The sequence below is a fragment of the Pelobates fuscus genome, chromosome 5 (assembly GCF_036172605.1).
Source record: "Pelobates fuscus isolate aPelFus1 chromosome 5, aPelFus1.pri, whole genome shotgun sequence".
Taxonomy (NCBI): domain Eukaryota; kingdom Metazoa; phylum Chordata; class Amphibia; order Anura; family Pelobatidae; genus Pelobates; species Pelobates fuscus.
The window spans coordinates 128,876,535-128,896,377 of record NC_086321.1 but is presented as its reverse complement, the minus strand read 5'-3'; the positions used below and the strand labels follow the sequence as shown (position 1 = coordinate 128,896,377).

General features: G+C 40.4%; 1 protein-coding gene across 1 annotated transcript in view; it reads right to left on the bottom strand.

The window, feature by feature from the left end:
• The window catches only part of MLXIP (MLX interacting protein), an 83,457-nt gene that overhangs the window by 37,859 nt on the left and 25,755 nt on the right, over positions 1–19,843 (bottom strand). The window contains exons 2-5 of the mRNA XM_063454272.1: positions 10,652–10,758; positions 9,547–9,632; positions 7,696–7,785; positions 2,384–2,425 (exon numbers count right to left, since the gene is read on the bottom strand). Coding sequence (XP_063310342.1) covers positions 2,384–2,425; positions 7,696–7,785; positions 9,547–9,632; positions 10,652–10,758 — 325 coding nt within the window. The remainder of the gene's footprint in view (positions 1–2,383; positions 2,426–7,695; positions 7,786–9,546; positions 9,633–10,651; positions 10,759–19,843) is intronic.

The following is a 19,843-nucleotide window of genomic DNA, read 5'->3' as shown; positions in this document are numbered from 1 at the left end:
CAACGATCATCCACAACATTAAAACCACCTGCCTAATCACATGCTGACAAAAAAGCTATGATGCATTGAGGCTTATATTCCACAAGACCTCTGAATATGTTATGTGGTATCTGGCCCCAAGATATTAGCAGCAGATCCTTTAAGTCTTGCAAGTTGCAAGAATTTGTTGTTCCAGGACATCCTACAGATGATCAATCCAATTGAGAGCTACAGAAATTTGAGGACAAGGCAACACCTTGATCTCTTTGTCATGTTCCTCAAACCATTCCTGAACTATTTATGCAGTGTATGGGTGTGTTATCCTGTGGTCTGCAACAATATCTAGGTAGGTGGTACGTTTCAAAGTAACATCCACATGAATGCCAGGACCCAAGGATTCCCAGCAGAATATTGCACAGAGCATAAGATTGTTTCCGCTGACCTGCCTTCTTCCTATAGTGCATTCTGCTGCCATCTCTTTCTCAGGTAAATAATGCAAATACACCTGGCTATCCACCTAGTCTAAAAGAAAAAGTGATTCATCAGATAAGGCAGCCTTCTCCAATTGCTCCATAGCCCAGTTCTGATGCTCAAGTCCCCATTGAAGGCATGTTCAGCAGTGGACAGTGGTCATCAAGGGCACTCTGACAGGCACAATCTGTCTGTGATGCACTTTGTATTCTGACACCTTTCAATCATGGCCAGCATTAAGTTTTTCAGCAATCTGAACTACAGTAGCTCCTCTGTGTGACTAGACCGAACAGGATAACCTTCACTCCCCAAGTGCATCACTTTTGGTAGGTACTTACTGCTGCATAACAGCAACACCCCACAAGTCTTGCCATTTTAGAGATGCTATGACCCAGCAGTCTAGCCATCATTATTTGTCTTGTCAAAGTCACTCAGATTTTTTCACTTGCCCATTTTTCCTGCATACCACACATGAATTTCAAGAACTGACTGTTCACTTGCTGCCCAATATATCCTACCCCTTGATAGGTTCTATTACAATGGTATAAATCTGTGTTATTCACTTCACTGTCAATGGTTTTAATGTTGTGGCTGATCAGTGTATATGCAGGTATTCTGGTATGTAGCCTTCTCTAAACCTATAGACTCAATAACACATAGTTAATGTGTCCAACAGAGGGCACCATTTAGGAGACCTTTTGTTTCTGACTAGGTATAATTTCTTTAATCACAATAAAGTGAATCACTTCAGAAGCATTATCATTGGTACATCAGAAATAAATGACTGCAACTGACTGAAGACTGATAATTTTAAAACTGCGTGGATCTACTCAGAGCATTGGGTGGAGGCATATGATGGCAGCATTAACAAACACTCCAGCCAATCCGTAAAAGTGATCGACATAAGGTCAGTGGGTGAGATGTTGAATTGCAGATGACAGAAGGGACCAATTTGGGAATCCCACTGTTAGGCATGAAATCCAGAGCCTAAGAATCAATGAATGATAAAACTGATCAGCAGGCCTGCATCAAAATGAGCTATGCATCTTCCAAGCAGGTTTCTGTGTTTTGTTTTGTTTTCCCATTTTGAGAACAACTATTTTTTTGGATTGTAAAAGCTAAATTAAATACAGAACATCCTTGTGTGATGTCCAGGATGACATCACACAAGAAAAGGTGGGCAGAGACTCTGGAAAAATACAAGTGAAATAATTTTATTTTTTACAACTTACATGAGTGGGAAAAGCAATAAACTAACTATGGACAGGGAAACTTTAACAATAGGATTACAGATTTGCTTTCCTAAAGCTACAGTATCACTTTAAGATATATATATATATATATATCTCACCCCTCCCCCCCACCCCAAAAAAAAAGCCCAAACAGATTGTGCCACTTTTTCCACAAATATTCAGGTAGCTTGCTTACATTTCACATAAGCAGTAAAGTCAGACTATGCATCTATTTTACATTTTATTAGAATACAAAAGTCCAAGTAATCTGTAACATGTGAATAAAATATTCAGCCCTGCAATGTTTTGTTTGTTTTGTTAAATGAGCACTATAAGGTCAGGAACACAAACATATATTTCTGACCCTACAGTGTAAAAATCACCATCAATCTCTATGAGGAAAGTTCAGTGTCTGCATGCAGAGGGAGGAGACACTGAATGTTTGGATGCATTTTAGGCAGCCATGACCCAGGAAGGATCTCTAACAGCCATCTGAGGAGTGGCCAGTGAAGTTATAACTATGCTGTAATGTAAACACTGCATTTTCTCTGAAAAGACAGCGTTTACAGCAAAAAGCCTGAAGGTAATGATTCTACTCACCAGAACAAATTCAATAAGCTGTAGTTCTGGTGACTATAGTGTCCGTTTAATAAAAATAACTTTCTATCAAGGCAGAACTGTCAATTAAAATGGTTACTTACTTTAACCAAGATGGAGAGATCCTCATCTTTGTGCTTCTGTAACTGTTGAAAGAAATGAACAGGTTAGAAATGTATCAGGATTCCACCAGCAATGATAACTAACCTCGACACTGCAAATATTAAAGTTACGGTATCTACAGCAGTATGTGAATTAGGTCTCCTATGACGATTTTAAAATCTACTCTGTCAGATCCACTAGGCCATAAGGTAAAAGGAAATGTGGAGAAGTGCATGTACAAGACTAAAACAAGTCTATGTCTTTTATACTGCATGTGAACATCTTAGATCACATATATTTAAAGGAACACTATAGTCACCTAAATTACTTTAGCTAAATAAAGCAGTTTTAGTGTATAGATCATTCCCCTGCATTTTCACTGCTCAATTCACTGTCATTTAGGAGTTAAATCACTTTGTTTCTGTTTATGCAGCCCTAGCCACACCTCCCCTGGCTATGATTGACAGAGCCTGCATGAAAAAAACAACTGGTTTCACTTTCAAACAGATGTAATTTACCTTAAATAATTGTATCTCAATCTCTAAATTGAACTTTAATCACATACAGGGGGCTCTTGCAGGGTCTAGCAAGCTATTAACATAGCAGGGGATAAGAAAATCTTATTTAAACAGAACTTGAAATAAAGAAAGCCTAAATAGGGCTCTCTTTACAGGAAGTGTTTATGGAAGGCTGTGCAAGTCACATGCAGGGAGGTGTGACTAGGGTTCATAAACAAATGGATTTAACTCCTAAATGGCAGAGGATTGAGCAGTGAGGCTGCAGGGGCATGTTCTATACACCAAAACTGCTTCATTAAGCTAAAGTTGTTCAGGTGACTATAGTGTCCCTTTAACCCCTTAAGGACACATGACGTGTGTGACACGTCATGATTCCCTTTTATTCCAGAAGTTTGGTCCTTAAGGGGTTAAGTCCATGTATAATAATATTGTAAAAAATACTATTCTATACATTATATGACCGATAACAGCCTTTCAGGCTCTCTCTCATCAGCACTCTTCAAGCCACCTGAAATTGATTACCTTCAGGCCTTTTCTGTGAAGACCAGAAGGGTCTAGCTTAACTTTAGTAGACCCTTATTTAACCCCTTAAGACCGCAGGGCGTACTATTACGTCCTTTTTAAAGCGGCTCTAAACGCCGCAGGACGTAATAGTACGCCCTCCGTTTTTTGTTTTTTTTTACTTACCCGGTCGCCGGCGATCCCACGCCGGCGATCGCAGTTGGGGGGACTCCCAGGGAGCCCCCCGCGGCACCTCCGTCCTCTTCAGCCCCCCCGGGCCATGTGAGAGTGAGGTCCTTGCGAGGACCTCACAATCACATGGCCGGGATAGCTGCCTGGTGCATTGCCAGCAGGGGGACTAACTGTAATGACAGTTAGTCCCCCTGCTGGCTGAAAATCAAATAAAAATAACTTAAAATAAGTGTAAAAAAAAATTATATATACTTAGATCACATATATATGATCTAAGTATATATATATACACATATACACACATACACATACACTGTCTAGGTGTATTTTAATATTAATATATATAATTATATATTAATATCAAATTACACGTAGACTGATACTGATTAAATATATATATATAATTATTGTGGTATCAACCATTTTGATCGCATGCAATTTGGTCGCATGCATTTTGGTCGTGACAAATTGGTCGAATTACACTGTTTGTGCATTTTGATCGCATGCAATTTGGTCGCCATTCATTTTGCCGCATTTTGATATAAGGTGTCATTTGGGTAATATAAGGTGTCACTATCTTAGGGTAAGGGTTAGGGTTAGCTTTTTCCCATGAGTGGGGATCGTCCCTGTTCACTACCTAAGATGGCTACAGAGTCCCAAAGTCCCACTGCTGGATGCAGCAATTGAGGTCCGCTCCCATAATTTCTCCTGTTTGTTGGGTGAGTATGGGTACGGTACCTGTTGTGCTTCCGTATCAGGGTGCGATCTGTCGCGTTGTGGAGTTGGGGCATGGGGGTGGGGTCACTGGGTGTCCTCCAGGTACAGGTCCTTGGTGCAGGCTTCAAGGTAGTTGGTGGGTCATACTCGACCGGAGTGCGTCTTGCGCCTGTTTCCTGGGAGTGCCACAGCTGTGCGGGTATGCGTGAATATGCAGGCTTCTGTGGTGCTTGTGTGTCTTGCGGTCAAAAATCCATGCAATCACAATGCCATGCGACCAAAATGCATGGCGACCAGATTGCCTCGACCAAAATGCATGCGACCAAAATGCCCTAAACCAATTATTGTTATATATATTTATATATAATATAAAAAAATAGGGGCGGGGCCTGACCGCTGAGCAGACCGGTCGCACTAGACTGGAGCTCCGGGTAAAAACCCGTCGAAAAAGCGACTTATAACCTTTATCTCACATTGAGCCCTTTAATCGGACACAGCAGAGCAGCGGTGGTTCCCGGGGACTTACCGGGCCGAATCACCGGACTCAGAGAGGCACTCTGTAGCTGACACTGAACTGCGGCCTACACGTGCGTCTTGGCGCGGGAGAGGCGGCCGACCTCCCTGCCGACAGACCAGCGGCACTGACTAAGACCCCGATCACCCCCCCTGCCGGTGAGGGATATCCCGGCACAAGTGACAGACCAAGCGACTGGCAAGTTGGCAGACCCCACAAGGGGATAAAAAAAATGTCGACCAAACGGGATCTACTGGGCCCAGCCAAAATGCCGGCAGGGATGCAGCCCAGGCCCAAGCACACACTAATAACACCGCCTGAGCACGCAATGGAATATATACATAATTTAAGCACCTACCTGTGGGCAAGACTCAAGACCCAGAGACAGCGGTACAGGATGGCTATGAGAGAGGTGACAGCATGGCTCCGACCGGCCACTCGGCGCAGCCTGCAAGGAAACCCACTTCGTGACTCCAGAGCGGCCTTCAAGACGCAGCGGGGCAGACATCTGAAGCAACCCCGTACTCGACCAAGGGTGAGTCGCCTAAATCCCTCACAGGGACTCATCCCGGGGTTACCACCACACCAACCATCCCGCCTGCATACAGCCCTTTCTGTGAGACAACACGCCGGAGGGCTCGATCGGAGCTGCTCCCCTCCAACCCCACGGGTTCGGGATAGACACACAAGGCCCAACATGGCGGAAACCAGGAGACGGCAGAGGGTAAAGCACTCACCCTTTCCAAGCAAGTCCACACTGTGGAAGGGCCCATCGAAGCCAAGTTCCAGACCGCCCCAGATACCCAGAGCAGCAGGAGTGACCCTATCCAGGCGGCATGGCCTGAACGACCGACTCCACACAGACCCGCACGATAGCTATGCTGTTAAGCACCATCGCGGCCGGGCAACAGCAGCACCAACGAGGCATCGGGTGAACCGGGACGTTAACTCTCCTGACCGTGAGACCTCACACCATGCCCAAAGATACTGCAGGAACTCACGACCTCGAGGACAATCTTTATTATTATTAGTTTTATTATTAGTTCTGTCTAATAAGTACCGTTCCTATGCCCATTATTACCTCAGCCTGCTAATGTAGAATGCACTACTTATACCGTTCTACTTTGTTTTTGCTCGTTAGTCAAGCTCCTTACCTATGTTCTGCGTAGCACTTCTCACGATACAAGCCCAAATGCCTGGTATTAGACACATGTACCTCACCTGACACAGGCACAAACCACACAGGCACACGTTCTACCTAATCGATAGCTGAAGTATATTTTGCATCTAACACACACAACATCTCCACATGCCTCCTCGCATTTATGAATCATCTGACAAAACTTTCATGTGTTTTAATGTAAGGGGTAGCTTCAAGCTAATAATTGGGTGGACAAGGCTTGTGTGTCAATGCATGCATATTCTCCATGTTAACATCTTTAGCGCAATAATCAGCATGCCTAACACAGTTCATTTTTTATCAATACTATTAGCATATTGTTAGTATGTTTAGCCAGAAGCATGTTTGCCTTTCCAATCGACTGACATGTTATTTCTCTTACTTTTAAAAAATGTGCAAATGTTGATTCTGTCATGCCAATGTCACATTTTATCATATTCTGCCTTGCATGCAGCTACTAAACCTGATTATGGCGTAAATTTACACTTAAAATCAAAACGAAAAAAAAAAATATGTAAATATGTAAAAAAATAAAATAAAAAAATAAAAAATTAAAAAATATATAGATGTGTTTTATTTCGTTCTAACTGTATTGTGATATTAATATATATATTTATATCAAAATACACGTAGAACGAAATAATATATATCTATATACATAAATATATACGTATATATCACTATATATATATACCTATATATAAATAAAAAAAATTATAGATATATATATATATATATATACACATATTTATATATATACACATATATTTGTGTAATAATTTTACATAATTAGGTATCCTAATTAATTACAATTAGCGGGACCTGCCTGACAACCCATGCCGAAAGTATAGGGAATTTAATTTGCTAGCACTATATTTAACCCTATAACTTTCCAAGACACCATAAAACCTGTACATGGTGGGTACTGTTTTACTCGGGAGACTTCGCTGAACACAAATATTAGTGTTTCAAAACAGTAAAATGTATTACAACGATGATATCGCCAGTAAAAGTGAAGTTTTTTGCATTTTTCACGCACAAACAGCACTTACACGGACGATATTATTGCTGCAATACTTTTTACTGTTTTGAAAACACAAATATTTGTGTTCAGCGAAGTCTCCCGAGTACAACAGTACCCCTCATGTACAGGTTTTATGGTGTTTTCAAAAGTTACAGCGTCAAATATAAGGCTTGTGTTTCATTTTTTTCACATTAAAATTCGCCAGATTGCTTACGTTGCCTTTATGACCCAAAGGTAGCCCAAGAATGAAAATCACCCCTATAATGGCATACTATTTGCAATAGTAGACAACCCAAGGTATTGCAAATGGGGTATGTCCAGTCTTTTTTAGTAGCCACTTAGTCAAACACACTGGCCAAAATTGGCGTTTTTTTGCATTTTTCACACACAAACAAATACTAACGCTAACTTTGGCCAGTGTTTGTGACTAAGTGGCTACTAAAAAAGACTGGACATACCCCATTTGCAATACCTTGGGTTGTCTACTATTGCAAATAGTATGCCATTATAGGGGTGATTTTCATTCTTGACATTAAGTTAAAGTTGTTTTAGCCATATCCCTTTAACTATTTTGGCCTAAAATGTGAAATTCAATTTAAATTTACAACAATTCTCATTTTAGGAAGAAACTCTGCAAGAGCTAGAAAAACAACTAAGCAGAAGCATACCCTTTTCTTGAAATAAGTTCTCCACTTGTGATATTCTCGGACTACTATTTCAATTCGCCTTTTCCAATATTTTCCTTCTGTAGCTATGGCCTGGAAAGCAAACATTTTGTGACAAAAAGTATTAAAATGACAATCTAACTACTGGATGAGCAAAAAAAACAAACAAACAAACACAACCAAAAAAACATAAATTTTCAATACACTACATCAGGCATAGGCAACCTTCGGCACCGCAGATGTTTTGGACTACACTTCCCATGATGCTTTGCCAGCATTATGGGTGCAAGGATTTTGTGTACACAGGCGAAGATGATTTTGGCTCCTCCCCCCCCCCCAAAAAAAGCATATTCTTCAGTGTGCCTCTTAACCCGCCTTTTGTTTCTTATCCCCTTTTTAAAATGTCTTACCCCCTTTAGTGTAGCTAATCCCCTATTCTTCCCCATTGTGTGTCTTACACCTCCCTTTGTGTGTCTCCTTCTCTTCCAGCCCCTTTGTATATTTTACTCTTTCCAGCTCCTTTGTGTGCTTCTCTTTAACCTTCAACCCTTCTATCTCTCCCAGCCTCTCTGTGTCTGTTTCACCCTTAGCCTCTTTGAATTTTCACCCCTAGGCCCTTCTATGTGTCGCTTTCATCCCCAGCCCCTCTGTGCATCTTTCTCACCCCCAGGCCCATCTGTGTTTTGCTTTCATCCCCGCGCCATATGTCCTACATGCTATCCCCCTGCTTGCCCAAACTCTCTAATTGCTGCTCCCTATATTTAATGTTCTATATTTTCCAACTACTCTAAGCGCTTTTGTTCCATGGTCTCCTGTTGTCATTGACCTCCTACCCTCTTCCCTGTTGTCTTTCATCTCTTCTTCCACCTTCCCATGCTCTCTCAAAATTCAAGAACTTGTGACGGTCTTTATAAACTCTTTCCCCGCTTTGAAATTGCAGTTTGTGACATCATGCATATTATAAATTGATATTTAAAGGAAAGGAAGGGCTTTCTTTTAATATTCTACATGTATATTCAACACATTATAGGAGAATAAAATGCATTTATGTTCACATTTGTGCTTGTAATAATTTTTACACATCCAATCCAAAGAAAAAGAACTAAAAAAAATATTAACGCATCAGATAGGGATGGGTACATTCAGTGTGGGGCTTTTTTTGGTGTTAAACCCCCCCCCCCCAAAAAAAAAAAAAGCGATAATTTTTTTTTTATTATTTTACATTTAGTCCAGATTTCAAAAAGTAAGTACATTACCTAAATGGTGGGTTTTCACTACAGGGTCAGGAATACATGTTTGTGTTCCTGACCCTATAGTGACCCTTTAATATATTTTACATAGGATTAACATGCAAAAAATCCTGATTATTATTTTTTTTTAAAGACACCAAATGGATATGGGAAAATGGGGCTTATTCAGTCAGAATGACCAAGTTTAACTATACTTGATGTCAGTAAATATGAATTGCAGAATCCAGTTATTTTCATAGAATGTTGTAAACTAGGAGCCCTTCAACCCCCTCTTGTTACCTGGTGGTCTTATGCAAAGACCATTCTAATTTTTTTCTTATCTTGTGCATGGCATTTTATCCCCACACCTGCTCTTAGTAATACAGTATGTGTCAGATAAAAAGCAATGCAGAAAACACTGGCCACTGAGCAAACATACTTATCCAGTCTCCTAACACAGAAGTAAACAAAATTAGGAAGGGATGATTAAGCACCACACACAAAGGGGTAAGTGGCTCGCCAAAATTATTAATGTATTGGGCTCCTCACCACAATTACAACAATGTTTAAATAGAAGTTTACAGAAGATCATGAGTCGTTATAGCAAACAAATTAAATTCCGTACTTCTGGCCGCCGATGCTCATCAAAATCTATTGATGCATCTAGAGGGGTCACAAAATGGCACACTGGGTTTTGCCGCTTCTCTATATCTGGAAGGAAGAGTAGAATCGATTAGATGACTGTGGCAAAGGTCATTACTATAAGCTTGCTCAGTCACTTTATACATTATTCAGGAGAAAGCACAAAAAAACAAAACAAAAAACAAACAAACAAACCTGTAGATGAAACATAACAGACTAGATTAAACAACTGGACTTATATACAAACACAAGGATAAAGCACCGCGCTTACAGCAGCAGTAGCTTAGTATCCAACAGCTTAAAATACATAGTAAAACCAAGAAAACGTTACCTGCGCTCTGGCCTAAATCCCCATGTGCATTTAAACAAAATGGAGGCTCTTTAGTTTTATTCCAATGGCCATTTGAATATATAAGCTCACCAGCCACGTCAAGGCAAGCCTCAATAGGTGAGTTCCTACACTAGCCATTTGATATGCTGATATCAGCCAAGAATCTCCAGTGAGATAGGAAGGGGGATTTGATAAACCCTTTAACATTTAACCCTTTATAGGGTTTCTACACATACAATAAACTTTACTGATATCAGACAAAGTGAGACAGAAAGGGGTGTTTTATAAACCCTTTAACTGGACTTATATGACTGCAGTCTTTATATATAGTTCAAAGAAACATACTCTGTTTTATGATGAGTGACGCATGTAATCCAATCACAACTTGCCTGCTATGCATTACTTTATTTACAAGCCATACACTGCCATTATTATATACCTGACTGAAGTAAAATTGTCTAACCTCGGCTCTAGTTAAATTATATGAAGTATCGTGTACTTTGGAACCATCTCTTGCCTGCCAGTTTAGAGTGGCCTTGGGAACATTTAGACCTACAAAAATTGTAGAGGCAAACGTACAAAAATACTGACCAAAACCAGTCCTACTGCTGTTCTCTGCAACTGCTATAATTCTTTTCCAGCTAGAGTATCACTGCTGTATACCCAAGGTCTAACATGTGACAGCTGGCAGAGATTTATGAGCGTTGAATTCCAACAGTCGGGCCTCAATGCCATAATAAAGTTCGCATATACTTACATTGCATATACCACGCACGCCAAATAGCATTATTCAGACGGATCTTATCTCGCCATTGGAGCTTTAAGCCCTTGAAATTCTTCCACTTGGGAGATACCAGCTTGCCACTAGAAAGAAGAAGAAGAAAAAAAAAAAAAAAAAGATAAAATATTAAAAATATTAATGGTTTTCTGAAGGTCATGGGAAAAAAAAATAAGTTAACTTCACAACAAGTATCCTTCATATCTGCCTGAAGGTTGTTCTAGCACAAATAAGGCAAGAAGAACTAAACAAAAAGAACTGGGAGTTCCCTTTGAAATTTTCATATAACTTAACCCTTTGAATGTTTAATGGGATTTTTTTTTTGCTTCCAACAACCAACAAAAAGAGATCAAGCAGGTGTTTTACTTTGATTTTAAGACATTTACAAAGCCATGAGAGGGTTAAATATGCAGTTGATGCAGAAACGTGACAGCGATTATTAAGGACAGAATTCCTCTCTAAACAATGAATTACTTAACTACAGTTAAAAAGTAATTTAATGCAAAATATCAATTTGTTCTCTGTGGTGTTTGTATATGTATAGATGGAGATGACACTGAACAATAAGGTTTAACTTGTCTAGATTTACCATGATGCACTAAATTAAGCAAGTTATTGCTGATTTACGCAGTAAAAACAGACAACCAAACTCTTGCTGTGCTTTTAATGCACTGCTTATGAGAAAGTTCTGCAGTGCTATATAGAAAGTTAAAGCGGCACGGTCACTACGCTTTCTTTTAAACCCAGAAAAGCTGGAATGAGACAGATGTACAAAAAGTCTGATCAAAACCAGTCATACAGTTGTCCATTGACTACAACTGCCACAATTCTTATTCCAGCCAAAGGCTACAGTCCCAGAAACCATCTGGAGGATAATTGCTGTATACCCACGGTCTACAAAGCGGCAGCTGGCAGAGAATTGGGAGCATTACATTCAGCTAGGGACAATATATATTTTATTTATTGCTTTGACAATTATCTGGAGGGGTGATACCCTAAGTGCCTCCACTGCTCATAACATCTCTGGGATTTTCTCAGAAATGATCGGACACATTTGAGCACCCATGAAACCATTATTTCTGTTATTGTCATGGTGTGTGCTACATACACACTTCCACAATTGCTGTAGCTGAACCCCAACTAATTCTTGGAAAGTCTGTGGTACCAAGGTAAGCGATCACTTAACTATATTATCTCTTCAACTGACTCATATGTATTGTCAATACAGAACTGAAGACTGTCCTGCTTGCTTGTAAAATGAAAACTATATAAAAAAAATAATATATATATATACATACACACACACACACACACACCATGTTAATCAAACATTATTAAAGAGCTTTTTTTTTTTTTTAGTTCATGACTCAGGCCTACAGTGAAGGTATTGTTTCTTAGAACTGCATGCACAGACGGCGAAGGCTGTGCCAGATAACAGCCAGTCATAATAGGTGTTGCACAACAGAAACCTCAGTAAAAACAAAGACCTGTGAATAAATATAGAGTGTGGTAATGAAGAGCAATTGTGTCACAATTCTATGAAATCATGTAAAAATATGCTACACTTAAAGGGACACTATAGGCCCCCAGACCACTTCATTTAATTGAAGATGTCTGGGTGCAGTGTCCTAGTTCCTAGCTCAACCCAACAATGTAAAACAATGCAGTTTTAAGGAAACTGCAATGCTGACATGTTGCAGGGTTAAGACTGCCTCTAGTGGTAGTTTAATGGACTTCAACTCTTTAAAACAACGCTAAACGTCCTCACGCTAATTCAATCAATGCTTTCCAAAAGAGAAGGCCTGCTGTGCACCTTAAGTTACAGGATAGCTATGAAGTCAGCGGAGTCCCTCAGTGCTGGAATAAGGTTAAGTGATAAAAGTTTTTAACCCTTAATTTTACCCTACTTCATTACATGTGTAGAAATTATGGATTTAGTTTCAGATATTCCTCTAAGAATCACCAACTAAGAGCTCATTTAGAACCTCTAACTTTTACCGGCCGGCCACTACGTGCTAAATGTCGTTACCATTATTGGCCAATAACAATTGGTCTCCGATTGAAATTTTTTAACACTGCCAACAGGTAGTTACTGGCTGCAGCTACTAGTTGTTAAATGGTTGCTAGCGGCTCCTATTTTCTATGGGAGACTGTCACTTTCTGACTGGTTTCCAACTGTGCCGATAAAAAATAAATACAAATAATGTTGGTAATAATATGTTGGCAAGCTAGTTCTTGTTGTTAATATTGTGAGCTAAATACCAACAAAGTTGTACACAATGCCTAAGATGCTGAAGTTTTATCATGCTGTAGTGTATGAGAGACTCCACTACCATTTTACACACAGTAAATAACCTGGTCAGAGTTTTCAGGGGTGACAAGAAGCATCATGTAAACGACTGACTCCCTTTCTTGTGTACTTACATGGAGACTAAATACCTCGGGACAGAATCAAACTAAAAATGTATTTGATCTGCCACAAAAGCACCATTTTTGAGACTCAGTTATTGAGCTAGTAGTGGGTTTATGAACCAGTACAGGACGCTATGGACCATTTGTGTGGTGTATAGCTTTTACCATTTGCTTTCTTGGCCCATCCCCATATTGTCTGATAGTGACTTGTATTAGGCCCAGCAATTTTTAAAACAGAAAAAATTTACAATAAGGGCAGTGTGGTATGGACTATTTAGAAGACTGTGCTGGCAAATTAACATTCGAATTGACTCAGTGGACCAAATTAGGTTCTCGTTAATTTTGTACATATATGGCTGTAGTAATTAGGCAACTGCATCAGAGCTGGAGAGACAAATTAATCACCAGGTTTAATACAAGTATAGCTTTGTGACTATCTTTAAAACGTGGATGTTTGTCGTTGTTTAAAACACATAATAAAGCATGTGACGGCAAGTGAGTGTTGGGCTACGTTTCTTATGTGTTCGGTTACTGTGAGTATTTCTTTGGCACTGAAACTGCATCTGTAGTGGTTCAGTGTTCCATTGGAATAAATGAACAAATTCAGGCTATGTGCTAGATATTTGTACAGAAAGATCATACTATTAACCAGATCAACCACCATTAAAAAAAAAAAAATCCCCCCCCAAAAAAACAAGAATAAAAAACTGCGATAAGTATGAAAGAATATATTTGAGCAGTGTGAACATTCCTTAGATTCCTTTAAGCAGATGGTATACTTAAATGACTAACTTATTGTTTAATATAATGATCCTTTTATCAAGTTTTGAAGGAAAACAGATTCTTTGTTATATTATAAGTATATGTGTAAAGAAAAGCCCCCCAAAAGAAACACATCCCTACCTTTAGTATATGATAGGATCTTCCAGCCATAAACATACACCTTGGGTCAAAGAGTTTGAAGCATCCCTGCTTCACTCCCAGCAGCGACACCATCAGACCAACATGGTCTGACCCCAAGGTGCAAGTTGTTACCAAATGCAAGGAATTGTGCTGCATTGACTCTACATATCTCTCCAAAGGTTGCTACTTGGTGTAATGCAAAAAAAATTAGCCCCAGGGAAATGTGTATTTTTTTTAAATTCTTCATTTTTGTGTCGACATGGAGTGCGGCATAGCGATATACATTGGCTCACGCAGGTGCCGATTACCAATAATTTTTACATTGTATTTAACAATAGATAATTGTTTTTCAGATTATATGACATTTGTGGTTTGCCTCTCAGTGTCGCTTTTTTAAACTTTGGAGGGCATGTCTTGCCCACTCATAAAATAAAAAGAACACAACAATACAATAAAATACATTAAACTATAAGACTACAAAATGCAAATCAAGTCACTATCCAACAGATTCACATTTGTCACATCGGTCAGTGTTCCTGCGTGAAGCAGTTCGAAATTTTTTGCTGTTGGCTGCCTTCTATGTCCGATGCTGTGTGTGAGTTGGAGTCATGCCATAGTGGTTTTTAAAGTCGTGTAGATTTGTTCCTGGCATTTGCGTCTAGTGTCTACCCGTCCTATGTGCCACCCTGTTCAGGAAGTCGTTTTGGTCGCGGGTTGTGGTGCCCTGTCAGGTTCTGTCTTTTGGCCGTGGGGATTATCATTAATAGACTAAATAGACACTAGTGCCGGGTCGTGGTCTTGGGGTGGTCGTAGTGCCCCTCTTATAATTCTCGATGCCAGCTTTTTGGTGTGGTGCTACCTTTTCGTCTGCCGTCTATGTGGGTCTTTCATATTGGCGTGCTTGTGGCTCTAAGGATTTTTATAAGAAGATTTTGCTGTCATTATCCACTCTCCCTTTGTTTGGAGGGAGGGAGGGGACGGAGCCAGGTGGCGGGGTGGGGTGCGCTGTTCGTTGGGGCGACCATGGGTCTAAATCAGTACGTCTGTGAGTAGTGTCTGTATGCGCTTCCAATATTTGTTTATTTCTGGGCATTCCCACCACATGTGCACGAAGGTGCCTTTACCGCCGCAACCCTTCCAACACGTGTCCGTCGTGGTTTTTCCCATTCTGTGTAATTGCACCGGTGTGGTGTACAATCTCATAAGCATTTTATAGGATTGTTCCTGGTGCAACACACAGATCGATGTCTTAGCTGTCGCTTCCCATATGTCCACCCAGTCCTCTCCTTACAGTTCCCCTCCCAGGTCAGTCTCCCACTGGCCAATGTATCGTGGGTCTTTAGCGTCTTTGTCAGGGGCGCTGAGTTGTGCGTATATGACTGTTATTAAGCCCTTTTTGAACGGTTTCGGCATTACATAGCTGTTTGTAGAACATCATTGGGGTATGAGCTGCTTTTCTAACCTCTGGGTTTTTGGCGAAGTCTCGCAGTTGTATAGATCGAAATACGTCTTTCGTAGTTAGGGGTGCTAAGGTTTTTAGATTATCAAACGTTCTGAAGGATTCCCCATCATACATATGGCCATATCTCTGTATCCCCGTACTTTCTATGCCCCGAAAGTCTTGTGCGCTCAGGAAATGTGTAATTTTATAAGCAATATTGAACTTTATATAAGTGTATGTTAGATATTTCTGTTGGGAAATAGACAAGCTACCCAACCCGGTCAGTTTACAATACTGTTAAAGGATCACTACAGGGTCAGGAACACAAACATGTATGTTAAAACCACCATCTAGCTCCCTGGGCCCCTCATGCCTCCATAAATATAGCAACATCTTACTGTATTCAAGCCAGAAGCTGTAGATCTGCATGCTGCTTGCCTCAAAAAACAAAAACAAAAAAACAAGCAGTCTGCTGACATCATCAGAAGTGATAGCCTGATCCAATCACAGTGCTTCCCCATAGGATTGGCTGAGACTGACAGAGGCAGATCAGTGGCAGAGCCAGCATGATTCAAACACAGCCCTGGCCAATCAGCATCTCCTCATAGAGATGAATTGAATCAGTGAATCTCTATGAGGAAAGTTCAGTGTCTGCATGCAGAGGGAGGAGATACCGAATGTTTGGATGCAGTTTAGGCAGCCATGACCCAGGAAGGATCTCTAACAGCTATCTGAAGAGTGGCCAGGGAAGTTATCACTAAGCTGTAATGTAAACACTGCATTTTCTCTGAAAAGACAGTGTTTACAGCAAAAAGCCTAAAGGTAATGATTCTACTCACCAGAACAAATTCAATAAGCTGTAGTTGTTCTGGTGACTATAGTGTCCCTTTAAGTTAGTGCTCAGAAGAGCAAGCATTTTGTTTTGCAATATTTTATTATATTTTGCTGTACCCTGTTGAATTATGGAGCCACAATAAAAAGATCAAGTCATTTTACCTAATTCAGCATGTGAAGTGTCTCTGAAGCTTTAAAAAGAAGACTGTAAAACCCTGATTATATTTATATATATGATCCTGTCATATACTAAAAGATAGAGGTGAGGTTTTTATTTTAGTATGTTTTTTTGTTGTTGTCATACCTATACTTTTGACAAATTTGAAGATTTTACAGACATGGGAGTCCTTTCCCAGGCAGTACAGTGAGTTTAGTTCCATCCACTCTTCTCACTCATTTTCCCTAAAGAATTGTGGGAGGGAGGTGAAGATGGTTTAAAAAAATGAAAATAAATAAAAAAATAAAAGCACTCCTGACCTAAAGAATTTCAGTTTGTGTAAAGGGAATGTCTGGGCACTATAACAACTTAATTGGAATGAAGTGGTTATGAAGCCAAGAGATGCCTGGCACCAACTTTAGGAGTTAAAACAAAAACGAATGGTTTAACCCTGAAGTCTTCTTTAGTGCTGTTTAGCTCTGCCCGATCATTCTGCTTCTTTCAGATTGTTTTGTTCAAATAGGAAGCCTTGAACAAAGGTACCACTGATTGGTTTAGATAGTTAGCTGAAGATCTCAGCAAATCAGTAATACTCCATTCATGAAAACAGATTGAGAAATACACTACACATTATTAGAGCACTGTGATCAATTAATATGCACGGTTTTGAAGAATTAGTAAGCTAGTTTGAGAGCCTTATTTTAAGATTCTAGCATGTCCCCCTATTCTTTCTATGCTCCATGACCAATGGGTTTTCATTCTCCCTTGATAACATGCATTCTAGCAGCCCATATTTCAAGTCTTTAGTATTTTCTGAAGTAGAAGTCTCAAGAACTGAAGATATTATTTTAGAGGCAATCTCACAAGCACAAACAACTCCTTTTCACTTATTCTACTACTTCTTCTTGGGGATTTGTCATTGTGTACTCTAAAACAGTGGCTCCTAATCTGTCTTGGACCGGAACACACTTTGATAAGAGTCACATCTCAAAAGCACACCAGTTTCAGCAGCTAAAAAGGTCACAAATATTTGAATCCTTCTAAGAGCGATACCCATTGTTCTAGTCAAACTGACTTGTTCATTTTAATTAACTGTCAGATAGGAATCCAAATTTTAATTAGAATACTTATTAAAAATGACATTTTAAGAATTGCATTCAACCTATTATAGCCCCGGACATGCCAAGTCAAACAGTGGTGTCATGTTTCACACAATATGTCCTCAGTTCTCCTGCTCAACCAAGAGCCCAGGGCTGTTGCACATCCAATACATCACTTAAACATATGTATTTATATTTTTAACGGAGCTCCTTGTACCCAGGTTGGGTACCTACACCAAGGACAGCTTCCTAGCACTTCTGCCCTCAGTCACCATGGCTTGACTGGGGCCCTGGAACTGCTACTTCCTGGAGCCGAATAGGGAATTAGCTTTAGTCCTGACAAGGTCTTTCCCCGTTGAATCCCCTGCAAGCTGGAACAGCATACACAGGAGTAAACCTTCTTTCCCTCCAATAACAGGACGACACACAGTTTTGGAGTGTAAGATGGAATAGGATTTTAACCCCTTAAGGACACATGACATGTTAGACATGTCATGATTCCCTTTTATTCCAGAAGTTTGGTCCTTAAGGGGTTAAAGGAGGCACACTGGCCTTTTATGCAAGTATCCCAACAAGGGTGACACCCAGGTGGACCTTGTTGGGCACAAGGACACAAAGTGAATAAACCAATACAGACAGAGTCATACAGTGAGACACTCCCATACACAAACAATAGAATCCCTCCTCTGTGCTTGGGAGATAATTGAATCAGTAACTGTACTAATCTAACCCAATTATCTCCAAGCACAGAAAAACATAAAATTTTATGAAACCCCAAAAAGTACCTTAAAACCACATAAAAGTTACATCCCCTGATAGCCCCGATCTGGGTCATTTTTGGATATGTTCAGGGGTTCAGGAATTTCCTGGAAGTCATAGTTTTGACCAAGCGTGCACATGGTCCTATGCCCAAAACAGTTCCAGGGAAATCAGTGCTAACAGTCGGTCAAGTTTGGTAGTCTTTTATAGGTTTCCCCGCAGGGCCCACAGTCTGTGGGCAGGAGGCTGGCAAGCAGGCTTCTCCAGGAGCTCGTGGCAAACTCGGGTAAAAAGATGAGTTTGCCACAATATTCATAATAAAAAAGGGCATTGGCAAAACAATTACAGATGTTTAGCGGGGGGCAAGCGACTATAGCAGGGATGCCCAAAAGTTAGATATCAAGAGGTTTTAAAACTACAACTTCCATGATGCTTTGTCATTCTAAAAGCAGGCAAAGCATCATAGGAGTTGTAGTTCTACAACATCTGGGGATCTACCTGTTGGGCACCCTGGTGTACAGGATCTCAAGTAACAGATGTGAAATTAGTAAGATCCCCAATTTCATCATTTTACTTCCCTTATCCTAGTTTATAGCATACAAACCCCTTCAGTTCCTGTCTGTTACCATAATTAAAGTTACATTCCCCATACCTTCCAAATAAACTCCTTTTACAAATTACAGAAAACTCTTGAATAGTTCTCATTCTATATTTGAGAATCTACTTCCTATTCCATCGCAACATTGCTGCCTCCCCACCCTCTCGTTCTATCTCAACATTCCTTCTCTACCCAATCCATACAAATTTGCTCCTTGCACACTACAGTTGCAGAAACACATTTTGATGAGAGAATCAAGACGTGTGTACGCTTTTTACATAGAGTTTCTCTAATGACAGCTTGCGTCATCAGCGGTGTATAGCATAGGGTTTGGAATGTATTTAAAAATTAAGTCATTGGTATGAGTAACTTACTGTAAAATAACTGCATATTAACCCCTTAAGGACCAAACTTCTGGAATAAAAGGGAATCATGACATGTCACACATGTCATGTGTCCTTAAAGGACCACTCTAGGCACCCAGACCACTTCAGCTTAATGAGGTGGTCTGGGTGCCAGGTCCTTCTAGGGTTAACCCATTTTTTCATAAACATAGCAGTTTCAGAGAAACTGCTATGTTTATGAATGGGTTAAGCCTTCCCCCTATGTCCTCTAGTGGCTGTCTCATTGACAGCCGCTAGAGGCGCGTGCGTGCTTCTCACTGTGATTTTCACAGTGAGAGCACGCCAGCGTCCATAGGAAAGCATTATGAATGCTTTCCTATGTGACCGGCTGAATGCGCGCGCAGCTCTTGCCGCGCGTGCGCATTCAGCCGACGGGGAGGAGAAGAGGAGGATCGGAGGAGGAGAGCAGGAGGAGATCTCTCCGCCCAGCGCTGGAAAAAGGTAAGATTTAACCCCTTTCCAGAGCCGGGCGGGAGGGGGTCCCTGAGGGTGGGGGCACCCTCAGGGCACTCTAGTGCCAGGAAAACGAGTATGCTTTCCTGGCACTAGAGTGGTCCTTTAAG